This window comes from Chroicocephalus ridibundus, chromosome 6 (genome assembly GCF_963924245.1).
Source record: "Chroicocephalus ridibundus chromosome 6, bChrRid1.1, whole genome shotgun sequence".
NCBI classification, from domain to species: Eukaryota; Metazoa; Chordata; class Aves; order Charadriiformes; family Laridae; genus Chroicocephalus; species Chroicocephalus ridibundus.
This window is the reverse complement of record NC_086289.1, coordinates 5,816,841-5,831,226: the sequence shown is the minus strand read 5'-3', so window position 1 is coordinate 5,831,226 and position 14,386 is coordinate 5,816,841. Positions and strand designations below refer to the sequence as shown.

At 42.7% G+C, this 14,386-nt stretch overlaps 1 protein-coding gene across 12 annotated transcripts in view; it reads right to left on the bottom strand.

Moving 5' to 3' along the window:
- FGFR2 (fibroblast growth factor receptor 2) overlaps positions 1-14,386 on the bottom strand; it is a 90,386-nt gene that overhangs the window by 21,932 nt on the left and 54,068 nt on the right. For 6 of the 12 annotated variants that reach the window (XM_063337785.1, XM_063337786.1, XM_063337781.1 and 3 more), the window contains 3 exons: positions 12,697-12,887; positions 11,682-11,829; positions 7,506-7,708 (listed from right to left, as the gene is read on the bottom strand). In XM_063337785.1, coding sequence (XP_063193855.1) covers positions 7,506-7,708; positions 11,682-11,829; positions 12,697-12,887 — 542 coding nt within the window. Of the gene's footprint in view, positions 1-7,505; positions 7,709-9,913; positions 10,059-11,681; positions 11,830-12,696; positions 12,888-14,386 lie in introns of all 12 variants that reach the window. The other 6 variants (XM_063337782.1, XM_063337788.1, XM_063337790.1 and 3 more) reach the window with 3 other exon arrangements.

The window sequence follows — 14,386 nt, the reverse complement described above, 5'->3', positions numbered from 1 at the left end:
GGCAGGCATATTCTTCGCTGGGTGAAAAACTGGCTGCAGGGTCAGACCCAAAGAGTTGTGGTGAATGGAGCTAAATCCAGTTGGCAGCCAATCACAAGTAGTGTTCCCCAGGGCTTAGTATTGGGGCCAGTTCTGTTTAATATCTTTATCAATGACCTGGATGAGGGGATCAAGCACACCTTCAGTCAGTTTGCAGATCACACCAAGTTGGGTGGGAGTGTTGATCTGCTGAAGGGCAGGAAGGCTCGGCAGAGGGACCTGGACAGGCTGGATCAATGGGCCAAGACCAACTGCATGAGGTTCAACAAAGCCAAGTGCCAGGTCCTGCACTTGGGTCACAACAACCCCACGCAGCGCTACAGGCTTGGGGAAGAGTGGCTGGAAAGCTGCCCAGTGGAAAAGGACCTGGGGGTGTTGGTTGACAGTCAGCTGAATATGAGCCAGCAGTGTGCCCAGGGGGCCAAGGCGGCCAATAACATCCTGGCTTACATCAGAAATAGTACGGCCAGTAGGACTAAGAAAGTGATTGTCCCCCTGTATTCAGCCCCGGTGAGGCCGCACCTCAAATACTGTGTTCAGTTTTGGGCCCCTCACCACAAGAAGGACATTGAGGTGCTGAAGCGGGTTTAGAGAAGGGCAATGAAGCAGGTGAGGGGTCTGGAGCACAAGTCTTGTGAGGAGCGGCTGAGGGAGCTGGGGATGTTCAGCCTGGAGAAAAGGAGGCTGAGGGGAGACCTTATCGCTCTCTACAACTCCCTGAAAGGAGGCCGTAGCAAGGGGGAGTCGGGTCTCTTCTCCCAAGTAACAAGCCATAGGACAAGAGGAAACGGCCTCAAGTAGTGCCAGGAGAGGTTTAGGATGGATATTAGGAAAAATTTCTTCACCAAAAGGGTTGTCAAGTATTGGAACAGGCTGCCCAGGGAGTGGTGGAATCACCATCCCTGGAGGTATTTAAAAGACGCATAGACATGGTGCTTAAGAACATCATTTAGTGGTGGACTTGGCAGTGCTAGGTTAATGGTTGGACTTGATGATCTTAAACATCTTTTCAAAAATCCACACACCAGCCATTCTACTAAGATCTTTATTCAAGTCTTGATTTATTTATCAATTTATTTGTTAACGTTGCCTTTACTGTCTCACTTTCCTTTGTCATTATAGTCATTGTTTTCATGGGACATGGAAGGTTTGGAAGTGAAGCTGCAAAATTTAGATGATATCCCTTATGGATGAGAAATAGCCCAAGATGTTCCGGGGTCTATTTTTTTTTTTTTCCCATGAATACAATATTTGTATTAGATATTGCTCAGATCTCTGCCAGAGTTTCATGTTCTCACTAGCTCTTACACTTAGAGTTCAGCAGTCTTAGCGTGGTTAAAACCTATAAATGTAAACTTGCAATAAACTGAAATACTCTGGTGATGCATTTCAAACACAGAAGTTAAATAGTAATAACACATACTAAAAACAGATGAAAGACTCTGCCAATTTCTCTTTTAACACAATTGCACGTGTTTACTTCACACGATAACTTGGACAATTGACCAAAGATGCTGTAGGTAACCAAAGTGTATTAACGTAGACAGGAATGATGAGAAAACCAGAGGAACTACTCAGTGTCCGTGAGAAGAAAAATGGGCTGTACTCCTAGGGAGCACCAATTCTTCTGATTGATTAACTGGAGCAGTACAAGGAGTTACAGGAGCTGAAGGGCTATAAAAATCTGCTCCAGAAAAGATGAAGCCAACCCAGGCTGGCCTGTGGTTGGAGGAGATTTTCTGTTTCAAAATGGCCTTTCACCTTTTCTGCAATAATAAAGAATTAACCTTTGAACTCATCCTTTATGCATCTTTTTTTTATTGCCTTAGAGCGCACTATAAAACAATGAGGAAAACCCTACCTACTCCAAGGTCAGTAGACATGGTCAACTTTAATCTACATGTATACATTTAACTAACAGCATATAGAAAGCCTTTTTCCAGCTTGCTACTTGCAGCCCTGCACTCCCCAACCCCTTACCATGCAGGTTCAAGAACCAGTGACACTCCTGCCATGAACCCCACGTTTCAGCACGTGGAGTTGCTTTCAAGTATGCGGATGCTCTGTTTGCTTTCAATTATGCAAAGATTCAAGAGACACAGGACATGGGCATAATAGAGACCATACTGAATTTTTGCAGCAAAATTGTAATTGCACATGGCCAATATATGGACTCCAGCGCCACTTTGGGGGGTCTACCAGGTGCCAAGAAGCAGCAGCGGGACACTTAGTCAAAATGCATGAACTTCTTGGGCAATCACTCAGCTCACCAACATAGGCTTCTCCAAGATAAAGGAACAAAGCAGAGCCAGGGCAGAGAAGGAAGGGCACCTGATGTAGGTAAATTAGACATCTTCAAGGTCTTCTTACTCTGCTGGTGATGCCTGTTTTCAATGATGACACTAAACTAAGGAGGTGTTTTGAGGGTTTAATTAAAGCAAGGAAGGCAGAAGCCGGCTTGACTTGAGCAGAAGACTGAAAGGACTGTTGTGGTACATGTTAATCTCAACGGGAAGGTAGACCTCCACCACAAAATATTCTTTTGTGTGCTTCCTTTCTGCTTTTAGGAGGCCATAACCAAGAAAAGTACCAGCCTCAGGCAGATCTTTCGCTCCGTATTTGCCCTTGAGAAGCAGAAAAGCCCACTGTGTCCAAACCTCACGCACCAATGCATTATTATATCCCCATTTTAACAAGATATTTTTCCTTCAGCCAACACGCTGTATTAAATCAGCTCTGAGATAATGCTTTACAAGCATTTCTAAGCAGCAAAGCATTTAAAGCAAACAAATCTTTGCTGGAATCTTTAAATGCCGTGTGGCAAAATCAGCTGCAGAGCAGTGTGTAATTGTCTGTAATTGATTATGAAGGGTGTTTTCCTCCACTGATGATTTATACCATATCCCAAAGCCTAGATCTGTCAGTTCTGGCACTCATGCTGTGAGATTTTAGCAGCCATGCAGTGATTTGTCAAGTCTTTTTGAAGGCTGTGCTATAAAAGTTAATTTGAAGTCATATGCATATATGTACATAAATATAACTACTAAGTAATGCTATTAGCTGCTGATAGAAACGGTCCATCTGAGTGACTGGATCTAGGAAAATATAAGGTTAAATGCATGAAACATGGTTAAATACGTGAAACTGAGGATTCCTAATGTAAGTACTGGCATTTAAAACACAGGGCACACCAGCACAACTCCTTCGAGAAAAGCACTCCGTTTGAAACACTTACACAACAAAATAGCAAATGAGTCCTACTAGGCAAGTCACCAGTTTCCATATACAGAAATGCAAGGATAACACAAGAAACTAAAATATGTACTAAAGTAAATGCCTTGCAACACATCCTACTGCAAGTTGTGTATTAATCTTTGTATTTCGGAGCCTATTCCTTAAAATTAATGACATTTTTACAGCTCAATACTACGTGAGGTACTATGTTACATTACTTTTTCCAGATTACTACTTTTTCTTTTTTTCCAGGTTCCGGCTCCCATCATCATTTTCAATTAGCTATTTTGCTCAGTGAGCTTAAGTCTTACTTTAAACCAACCAGTCTTTGCTCATCACAAACGTCCCCACTATATCTTTATGAAGGGTTAGAATCAACAACCACAGTAGATATAAATTAATGGGAACATATTTAAAATACTAAGCGTAGGAAATCAGTCCTCCCCTATTTAAGACACGTACATACACCCAAATTGAGGGGGTCCAAATTCGACAGATTAACTGTGTGTCCTGGGTTGAGGACTGTGATAGCGCTTCATGAAACGCTCTAGTGATGACAAACACCTGTACTTGACTTTAGGCAAGTCACAAGAGGTGAGACCTTCCATAGATACTAGAGCAGCCCTGTCTTCTTTGTCTGTTTTAATTATAATTTACTTGTTAAAAGATAAACAAAAGTTGGGATCCCGCTACTCTTTACCTTTTGGTTCAGTGAACCTGTCACCTAAAGCCTATACTGCAAATCGGCTCGTGATGGTCAATCCCCAATCCTACAAACACTTCCCCCTCCCTTGTGAGCTGGGACTGCTACGCAGAACACAGCTAATACCGATGGAGCACTGCAGAGCTCTGCTTTTATATAAAGATGAGGAACTGCTTGCTGGATTTCCCTGTAAGCAGTTTCCATTTCCAAAACCCAGTACCAGATCCCAGTGAGGCTGAGGGTTGTAGGGGGAGGGAACTGATAATTCCTGACTTCATCATGACCCTTCCTACGAATGTGAAAAGAACCGCATTTTGGCAGGAAAAAAAAATGCCTGCATGTGGGGAATGATAAAATCCTGTAGTAGCTCAGACTAAACAGTGTAGGAGAATCCAGGCCTGCAAACCAAACCATATGTTACTCAGCAAGACTCTTATCCCGCTTAGACAAGATGGCATCACAGTCATGCGAACGCCTCTTCGTGAACCAGGATTATTTTCAACTCCAGATCCTCAGGGAGCTTGACCCAGCAGCAGAGAGCTTCGAAAACAATATCAAGAATCCCCCAATCTATGGCCTCATTTCTCTGGAATTCCAGCAAATCCCATCACCCATCCCGGATCCCAGCCTGGCTCACACAGCCTATACCTGCCACGAGCATCTCCCCTGCCCGCTCTCACCCATCCTCTCCACAACCCGGCCACTGGCTTTATTCCTCCCACACACAGCACAAAGGCAAGGGAGAACCTTCCTTCAACAGATAAATAGAGCTTTAGTGACAAAACCCCGCCGAGCTTTAAATACAATCCTCTGCCATACAAATAAACTGCAACACAAAAGTAAGCCTGGTGGTAGAACAAAACAAACCGAGTTGAATAACCCAGAAACACACACCCATTAAATAAAACACCTCCTGGCTTATTTTTTAATTCTTGATTCGTGACAACGATTCTGAAATCCAAAACCAGCTTTAAAAGATGCAGAAACGAAACAACTGCTGCAGCCTTAGAGACCAAGGAGATGCCAACTGAAAAATTAAGGAATCTTCACTGTTGATAAGCAAGTCTTTAGAGACTGCTCGTCTCATCCTGCCTCTGCAAGCTACTGCAATTAGTGAAATGACCAGTGAAATCATCAAACCAGAAATACACATTTCTTTTAACACTTACAATGGTTATATTTTCCTCTATGAAGATAGGAAAGCAGGGAGCCCTTCTATGAGAAAATCCCGTTAATAAAAAAGCACTCGGGAGAACAGAGAGCAGGGAAATTTTTGCTTAGGGGTTGAAATAGGATTCACACTTTCAAACATATATTGTTTTTCAAAAAATCATTCCCACTTCTAAAAGCAAAAATGCTGATTTTGCAAAGAAAATCTAGAAAACCAAAATAAGCCAATAAAACCCGATCTGACAAGCATGTTATAAGACAGAGATTATTTTTTTTTTTTCCTCTGTGAAAACAATAGCTTTGGAGAAGGTCCATATTGCATCATTTAATGATAAATAACTAAACTGAGGGCAGCGGTTGGCACTGCTGTCACACGCAATGAAATAACACTCTCCCCCCAAGGAGCCATTTCCAACTGACACAACTGAGCTCACACCAAACCTTAGGTATTTTTTATGCCGTCAACTTATCTCTGAGTCATTGTGATGCTTTTATATTCAGGCAGAAATCTAATAAATGTCTTTTATCTAAGCGGCTGATATGTATCTCTCTCTGGTTTAGTACACAACATTTGAAAAGCCTTTTCTTTGTGCGGAACGCTACGCAGAATTTTAGCCATAGGGATGTTTAAATTGAGCTGAGGGCTTCTCATCAATTTCTCATCTACTCAGAAGCAAAAGTCCCTCTCCTTCCCAGTGATCCTCAAGCAAATGCATGAAGTCATAAAATGACAACAACAACAACAAAAAAATCAGCCAAGTCAGACAAATTAACATTTTTGCTCATAAAACAAACCAAGCATTTTTCAGATCCGACAAAGTCTCCGTCCCCCACCTCAAGATTTTGTAAAATACTGCACTTTAGAGGAAGGTGGCTAACGCATTACTAGAGGGATTTCTCTGTAGTCTTTCTAACGAAGGAGATTCAGAAACCCTGAAAACAGGATTCAGAAAAAAGCAATAATATCCAAAATCCCAAGGCCAAGCTCTGCCCTAACTCTGGTGGACTGCATCTCTAAAATATCACTTACACTGAAGAACTGTTTTTAAGGTACATGTATTACTGGTAGTTATAATATTCTGGACAGGCTGTAGAAACAAAACTGCAGAAATTCCGCGCTACCTCTTCATGGTGCAGATGGACCTGAGCTAAACCCTTGGATCCAAACCCCTGACCAGAGCCTAGATCCAACCCTGCAGTAGATGGTCCCAATTTTGGATAACGAGGTGAATCAAAGCCTCAGATGCCAACACCCCTCCCGTCTCTCAGGGCTGAAACCTGCAATTGGATTTGGTGGGTTTAGAGTTCTATCCTGAAGAACTACTGCAAGAAAAAAACAAAAATCACAACGTATTGAACTCCAGCTTCAAAAGAAACAAGTCTTTCAGGAGAGGACAGTATGTGGGGATAGAGGCTGTTTGGCAAGTGATGGCCTCTGACAAAGCCAAAGGCCTGTTACTCGTTCAACTGCTTTGTTGCTCACGGTACTGCCCTCTCCAGAAACACCCATTGCCAGCCACAAGCAACTGTAAAACAGATTTTCTGTGATGCTGTTGTGTGCATTTTAAATCTGACACTTGCTTTTGTTCCTCACTCAAAAGCATCAGCATCTTAATCAAACTCTCAGAGATCTGATATAGCATCTCCCCTATTTTTACTTTATTACAGTCTTTTTTCTATTTTGGGGTGGTTTCTGGATGCCTGGCTATGAAATTCCCTCCCCTCAGTCTTCAACATTCTCCCTGAAAAATACCTCTCTGTATCTGGTACCTAAATTACTGCAATAATAGTCACCTTAGATACGTTATAAATACACAATTAAATAGGATTCTGTTCCAAAGTCCATTAAGTCAGTACAAATTTTTCCATTGACTTAAATGAGCTATGGGATCAGGCCCCAAAATACTTTAAATACATTTTTTGCCATCTATAGACTGCTAATACAGACCATATTCCATTTTTCATGTCTCTCCTCTAACATCCCTGCCCTGATTCCCAGGGAAGCTGTGGCTGCCCCATCCCTGGAGGGGTTCAAGGCCAGGCTGGACGGGGCTTGGAGCAACCTGGGCTGGTGGGAGGTGTCCCTGCCCAGGGCAGGGGGGTGGGACTGGATGGTCTTTAAGGTCCCTTCTGTCCTAAACCATTCTATGTTTCTACGATTCCCTCGCCTTGAGGCACACACTGCTCTGTCAACCCGCACTTTCTTCCCTTGCCAGTCTCCCACGTGCCACGTTAAATCCCCCCTCTACTGCAATTCGGTTTAATGCTTATTTATTCCCCTTCCCAAAGCGTTCATCGGGAGGACTGGCTGGCTTAGTTGTTTTTGGTAAAAGTTTTTTTAAACTCTTTATCTACTTTCTGTTACCTGTCTGCGCAGAGGGATGCGCTTTGTCAGCTTATGGACAGCGGGCTGGCTGCTGAAATCGGGCTTCTTGGTGGTGTTCTTCATGCGGCACAGGATGACAGTCAGCACCATGCAGATAATTAAGAAGACCCCTATGCAGTAAATTGCTATTTCCAGGTAGTCCGGAGATGCCGGATATTCTTTTTCTTTTTCAGGAGCTGGATTGGAAGTTTTTAGGAGGGAACAATCATGCCACAGAGTTAGCACATGGTACATAGTACAGTTGAGTACTACAGCGCTTGGAACAACATGAAATGGTAAAATATCAGCAATTCTCGCAGGGACTGTGTGACGTACAGAATACTGTGGGTGTCTAGGCCATCTTGCAATCTGAGAGTAATTCCTCTCTCTAGATCACTGCTTTGACTTCTCAATTTGCCCCTGAGTGTGAGCTTGTGCATGCACGTGTATATACACAGACACATACATGTGGCTGCCTACATAGGTAGATACATATACCTTGAAATGTTGCATGATCAAGCAAAATTTGGGGGGAAAAGAAAAAAACTTAATTGTTCAAACTAGCCTCAGGTTCATTCTGTTGCTCAAGTCAAGCTTCAAAAGCACTGTAATTCTTTTTAACCACATAAAGACACATCTGAAAATAAAATATTGAATTAGCTAGCCTAAAAGAAAAGTGTCTAAATTCGCAAATAGATGTTCGGGCTTCAGTCTGCATTGCCTGTTTATCCAAAATTGTCACTGGGGTCTCAAAATATGGAGGGAAAGCAGGATGGATCATTCCCTCATCACACTTCTAAATACAGGTTAGGGATTTGAAGTGTTTGGAGGACCCGGCTGCCCAGCTGCTTAACTCGCTGTGGTTCACGCTGGGTGCCCAACTCCCCTGAGGTCCTTTGAAGAGCCCGGATTAAAATGCGTAACGCAAGCGAAAATTGAATTGCTAGCATTACGTTAATTAATGAGTCCTCTTTTGTGAGGACTGTCTATTTCACGTAACCTCACCGGTGGTTACCAGTCTACGAGATTAGATTTTAGTGGGAGTGGTTCTCCATAGCTGTTGCTCTGATTGAAACCATTTTGAAATTATCTTCAAGACAGTTAACATGTGCAAACACTGTCCCTAATCCCTTATCTGGGATTCAGCGCCTGGGATAAACAGCATTCCACAGCAATCAGCGGTCACTCCACAAGCAATGCACGTTCAAGCTGAAATTTTCTTGTGCCTCATTTTGGGCTGGTAAAAATATCTCATTCAAGAAAATGGGTTAAAAAAAAAAAAAAAATAAAAATGCTGTTCAAGCACTTGCAAAATGCAAACAGTCTAGCAGAAGCAAGCTCTACACAAGTACCGCTTCGCCTACTTGGTGCCAGACCACGCGAGCTCGGTGTGCACCTAAGAGTGAGGTGTAATACCGTTGCCTCGTTCGATATTTTTTAATGAAGGGTAAGATATTATCCGCAGAAAGCGGGAACGTTTCACTCCCATAATACGAACCTCAGCAATATGCACATGCAGGTTTTGTACCTTCTACTTAGGATTAACAATTAATAAATGGTAAGCACAAGATGACCCGGCAAACCTCAGGTGGTCATGTTTTTTTTTTTTTTTTCAAAGGAACTCCTGAGGCAGCTGCCAACAGTTATAAACGAGAAAATTTGACTAGTGTCAAAACCAACTACAGTTACATCATCTAACAGCTGATAACAATTTTCAGGCAATAAAGCACATTGATGTTTGTTTCTTTTAAGGACAGAAACATCATCAACCCCAGAACAGCAAGACATGCGTTGCAGTAAAAGCAAACGACTACTTGTTTTCTTAGAGCATGCAATGTTTAAAGATGCACGGAGCCGATTCCCAAGATATGGAAGGCACTGCTTCTGTACACGATCTGTTGCCATTACAATTAGAATTTCCGTAAGAGATTTGGATGATAGGTAAAAGTGAATTTAAGCTACGCTAAGCAGCTCAGGTATTTTGATGAGCCAGTACATGATTGTGGCCAAATTAGTCCCAAAGCTTCATAAGAAACTTTGAATTTCCTCCTCTTGAAACAATTTTACAATGATTATTGTGCTGTTTTTTTCAGTTTTCTCACTGAAGTGCTAAGGAAATGCAGCTCCTTAGCATTTCTGATGAACGTTTAACAGATGTAAAAAATATTTCAATTGAGTGCAATAGACACACACCCCCCCGCCGCCTTTTTTTGTTATTGTTGTTAGGTTTTTGGAGTTGCAAATACATGGCAAGACAATTCATTGGCTTGAGACAACAGTGTTTTAAAAAACCCAAATCATTGTAAAAGTCCTTTTCTGAGACAGAAGCCGTGCTAATTCTGCAGCAACCAACAAGGGGAAATAAAAAAGAGGAAAAACCACAGAAAGAGAGCAGTGTATACCTGGCAGAACTGTCAACCATGCAGTGTGAAAGGATATCCCAATAGAATTACCCGCCAAGCATGTATACTCCCCAGCATCCTCAAAAGTTACATTCCGTATATAGAGAACCTCAATTTCTTTGTCCGTGGTGTTAACACCGGCAGCCTAGAAAAAAACAAAAGAGGGAAGCAAGAGAAAAAGCTAGACACTGAGAGAATTCTTGTGGATAGGGAGATGGAGCCACAGGGCTTTGCACTTTGTAAAGGCAGAGGTGTAGAGATGCAAAGCTCCTTCCCCATCCACAATCCCTCATCCAAAAGGCGTTTACCAACAGGTCCCAGCTCACCTCAGAAAGTAATCGACACCCTTCACCAGACCTAAACTCACCACCTAAACATGCATGCAATCAAATGACATGGAAAAATTAACCCACAAGGCTTGGTGGTTTTTTTTTCCCCTCCTTCTTTTTTAATAAAAGGAAGTCGAAAGAAAAACAAAGAGAAGACAAAGTAGGACAGAACGCGGGCTCCTTCACATGTAGTTACCTGTTTCAGAGGGAAGAATTTACTATAAAAATATGCTCTGAAAGGATAAAAAAAAGGGCAAATCCTGCTCCAAAAGGCACAACATAGTAGCTGTCTTAAGCAGCGCATGGTCCTTGCATCAGGCACTGCACTACACTTCAATATTGTACGTTGTGCAGTGTTGCCAAACCTCAGCTTAATCTGAAGTCTAGTAACGTTTGGTGCCTTGCCTAGAAGCAGAGTGGGGAGAGCAGGATGGTAGCTCGGGACTTGCTCAAAAAAGATCAGTCGTGGCTCAAAGATGTGGAGAAAAACTGGACGCCAAAGGTTAGAAAACCGGGAGATGGAAATAAAATATATTTTTTCTAAATCTTAGAGAGTTTAACACAAATAATACTCTGGAAGGGTTTTTTTCTGGTCTCCTTATAGACTTGATAAATCTGGGGCTTGACAAGTCATTATGCACCAAACCAATCAGCGTATTAGTGGTTATCTAAACTCATACAAATAGAGTAAATCTTAGAGCCGGAACTTTCCAGCTGTCCCCAGATGGGCGCAGCAGGGCACCAGTGTCAAGGTTTCTGTGATGGAAGACTTAGAGAAATTATTGTTTGCTGCTTTTTGTCTCTGTTCCATTCAAAAATGTTACTTTGAAATTCATGATGAGGGAATAAACACATTTCTTTACCAGATCATTTCAAAGTAAATTTAGTTGTGAGCCATAGTCACGTTGTTGCCAGTCTTTATTGCTCTTGATGGGTTATTATCCAGTTATTAACGAGTGAATAACAACAGAAAAAGCTCCCACCCTGCACAGTGGCAGGTGACGTGGGAACTTATAAGTGACTAAACTGACCTGACCTTATGTTTCAGTAGGTGCTTATGTGAACATTTCATATATATATACAAATGTATATATATAAATATACACTAATTAGGTTGTAATTACATTATTCAACGAGTACTCTGCATGTGAACTGCAAAGTATGCGGAATTAACAACAAAACTAGACATAAACACACAGACACAAAGACAACAAACACGAGAGAGAATAAAGATTAGCCTCAGAAACCAGTGCTTATGGTACACAGGGAATATTGTGGGAATTTTTCCATGGCTGCTGGTGTAATACCAGTTGCATCACCAAAGGAAGATTATACATATACCACAAGGCCAAAGAGTTATCCTACAAGCTGCCTGCAGTCTCCCAAAGCACCATTTTTTCCAGCTTCTACATCCAGCTTGCTTTAAAAAACAGTGTTACCTGGTTTACTTGGCAGAACAGAGAGCCAGGCAGACTGGTTGGCCTCCCCTATATAATTGGAGACCTTACAAATATATTCTCCAGCGTCCGCCTCTGTCACATTGTACAGTGTCAGCACTTCAGCATTGGAACTATTTATCCCCGAATGCTAGAATAGACCAATAACACAGGAGAACAATGTCACTGCTGCCCAAAACGGACACCGATCTGTCTACGGTCCCACCACCAACACGACATGAGAATATGCCTTCCACTTCACACAGGTATCACCATCAAAACATTGAGGGTTTGGGGGTTGTTTGGGTTTTTTGTTGTTTGCTTTTTTTTTAAATACGAAGCATCACATGAGGAGTTAGAAAACAGCGGCATCAAGGAAAAAAGCACCTGGGCTGGTACACCGGCTGCGTGGAAGATGATGGTACAGAGCTGGCCGTCCTGCCTGCCAACACGCCGAGTTTGGACAATGCCACCCAGCTTGGAAAACTTTGGAGTTTCCTTGGTCAGGCTCGCTCGAAAGGCCTGCCAGCAGGAATGACACCACCAATAGGCCACCACATGCCAGCAAAAAAAGGACATCTCTCCAGGCTCAGCATCCAGCAAACCGAACCTTGCCAACAGGCTCTTGGCAGCAGGTGCCACGTTACTTTGAAATAAAGAGGCTGAAGAAACGTGAAAGAAATGGAGTAGGTTCTCCCATGTATGTTTTGGATGCGCTCTACCAAAACATAAACGTCAATGATGTTCTTTAAGAGGGTTTTCATTTTTTCTGAATAAGTCATGCCTGAAACATTTAGAGATAAAGGACTTCACGGAAGTGAAAAAAGAGCAAAAGTGTCTATAAGCTGCACAATTAGCATTTAGACTATCAAAGGTTTATCTAACTCGTTATTTCATTTGTAACATAAACAGTTCCATTCTCAAAAGAAGTTCAGATCTCAAAATTCTTGGATGTACATCAAATAAACTCAACGCTTTAAAGAAGTCATCACCATCGCCGGCATCTGTAAAGCCTCACCTTTAGAACCTGAAGATAGGGCAGTCCATCTGGTCCGTATTTACTGCCATTCTTCTCTACATGTTTTATCCACTGGATGTGAGGCTGAGCATCACTGTAGACTTTGCAGACAAACTCGACGTCACCTCCGACGACTGCAGAGGCGTTTGCTGGGAGGCCAGCTTGGAGGATGGGTCTGTGCGGTGATCGCTCTGGTCGGGTAGGGAGGGGGAGCGAAAAGGAGAGAGAGAGAGAGAGAGAGAGAGAGAGAGAGAGAGAAATAAAGATGCATAAATAAGCAGAGCTGCCAAGAAAACTGTAAGTGAACTCGAGCCAAAAAGCCCTGTAAGCCTGCTGGCTGACTCCTCCGAAATAACACTGCAGCCAAAACGTATAACAAAAACTACAGTTCAAAGGAGACAACTTGAGCACTACACTTGTAATATAAAGAATAGCTATTTGGGGGAGGGGAGAAACCATGCCTAAAAACCTTAAGCATTTTTCATAGTTGAACTCAGCAAGAATTAAGTAAAATATCTTTCTTTTTGTTTCTTTTTAGCTATTGTAATAAGTACCTCTGGGTTTCGAAACATTCTGACTGGGCTAAACCTCCACAAATTAGGAAGAAAGACTAGTGAATCATTTTTAAAACTGATCAACATATTGAAATAAACCAAAAGGGATTTTTTTTTTTTTTCAAAACGAGCGGCAGAAGCCTCAGCACTGAACCCCCTCGTGCAGGATGCACACACCAGACGGCTCCACTTGTCAAAACGCTCTGACCAGCACTGCCACGGTGGCTGCTCTCTGCTTCACCCAGACGCAGCAGCAGAAACACCACTTCTTTCTTATCCTGAGCAGGACCCAGGGAAATACAGAGTTCTCTGGAAAACTTGCAGCGTATTTAATGTGAACCAATGGACTTGCTTCAGCCTTTATCAAATGTTCTTGGTCAAGCTTACTTCACTGAAAATATCGAGTGCACCCTGCACCATCTGGGTACCCAAAGAGACAAATTTTCTGCATTCCCAGCCCCATTTTGCAGCTGCGATATGCAGAGCCTTCGGGCAGAGCATCCATGGGGGCCTTGCCCTCAGCTGCGAGAGCAGGGCAGCTCTCCACCACCCTCGCTGAGCCTGATCTAAAAGCTGCTGACATCTTCTGGGCGGTGGGCAGGGCACGAGCCCAGCTCCCCAGCCGCCCGGGCCACCAACAGCCTTTTTGTGCTGGAAAAGGCAAGTGGGCAAAGCATACACACTTTTTCATTCCAACATCGCATAAGAGAAAGTCCTCAAAATGACAGCCCTGCGTACCAAATTTCTTTATTATCCAGTGAGCGGCGTGGACAATACCACCCTCCCCAGAAACACTTCAGAGAGCTGCAGTTTCATCAGCCTCGCTGGGAACTCACCGCCTTCTTCCTGCCAACTTAACTCTGCCCCTTCCTTTTTATAAGAATGTAAAGTTAATACAGACCTACGTATGCTTTCAACATAGGAATTAGAAGTGAAAAGCCCATCCCCAGCCCAAGCTGTCCATTCTCCCCTGCTCCAGGAATTCTTTTGAAGATAAGTCAAAAAACAACAGACCTAAATATTTATTTTTAGAGGCTGTACACCGTCAAAGCTTTGACGTTATGAGCCAAATCAACCGAATTTCAAATCAAGCGTCCCTTCTTAAACATACTAGTTTCCAATAAATTGTTTCACAA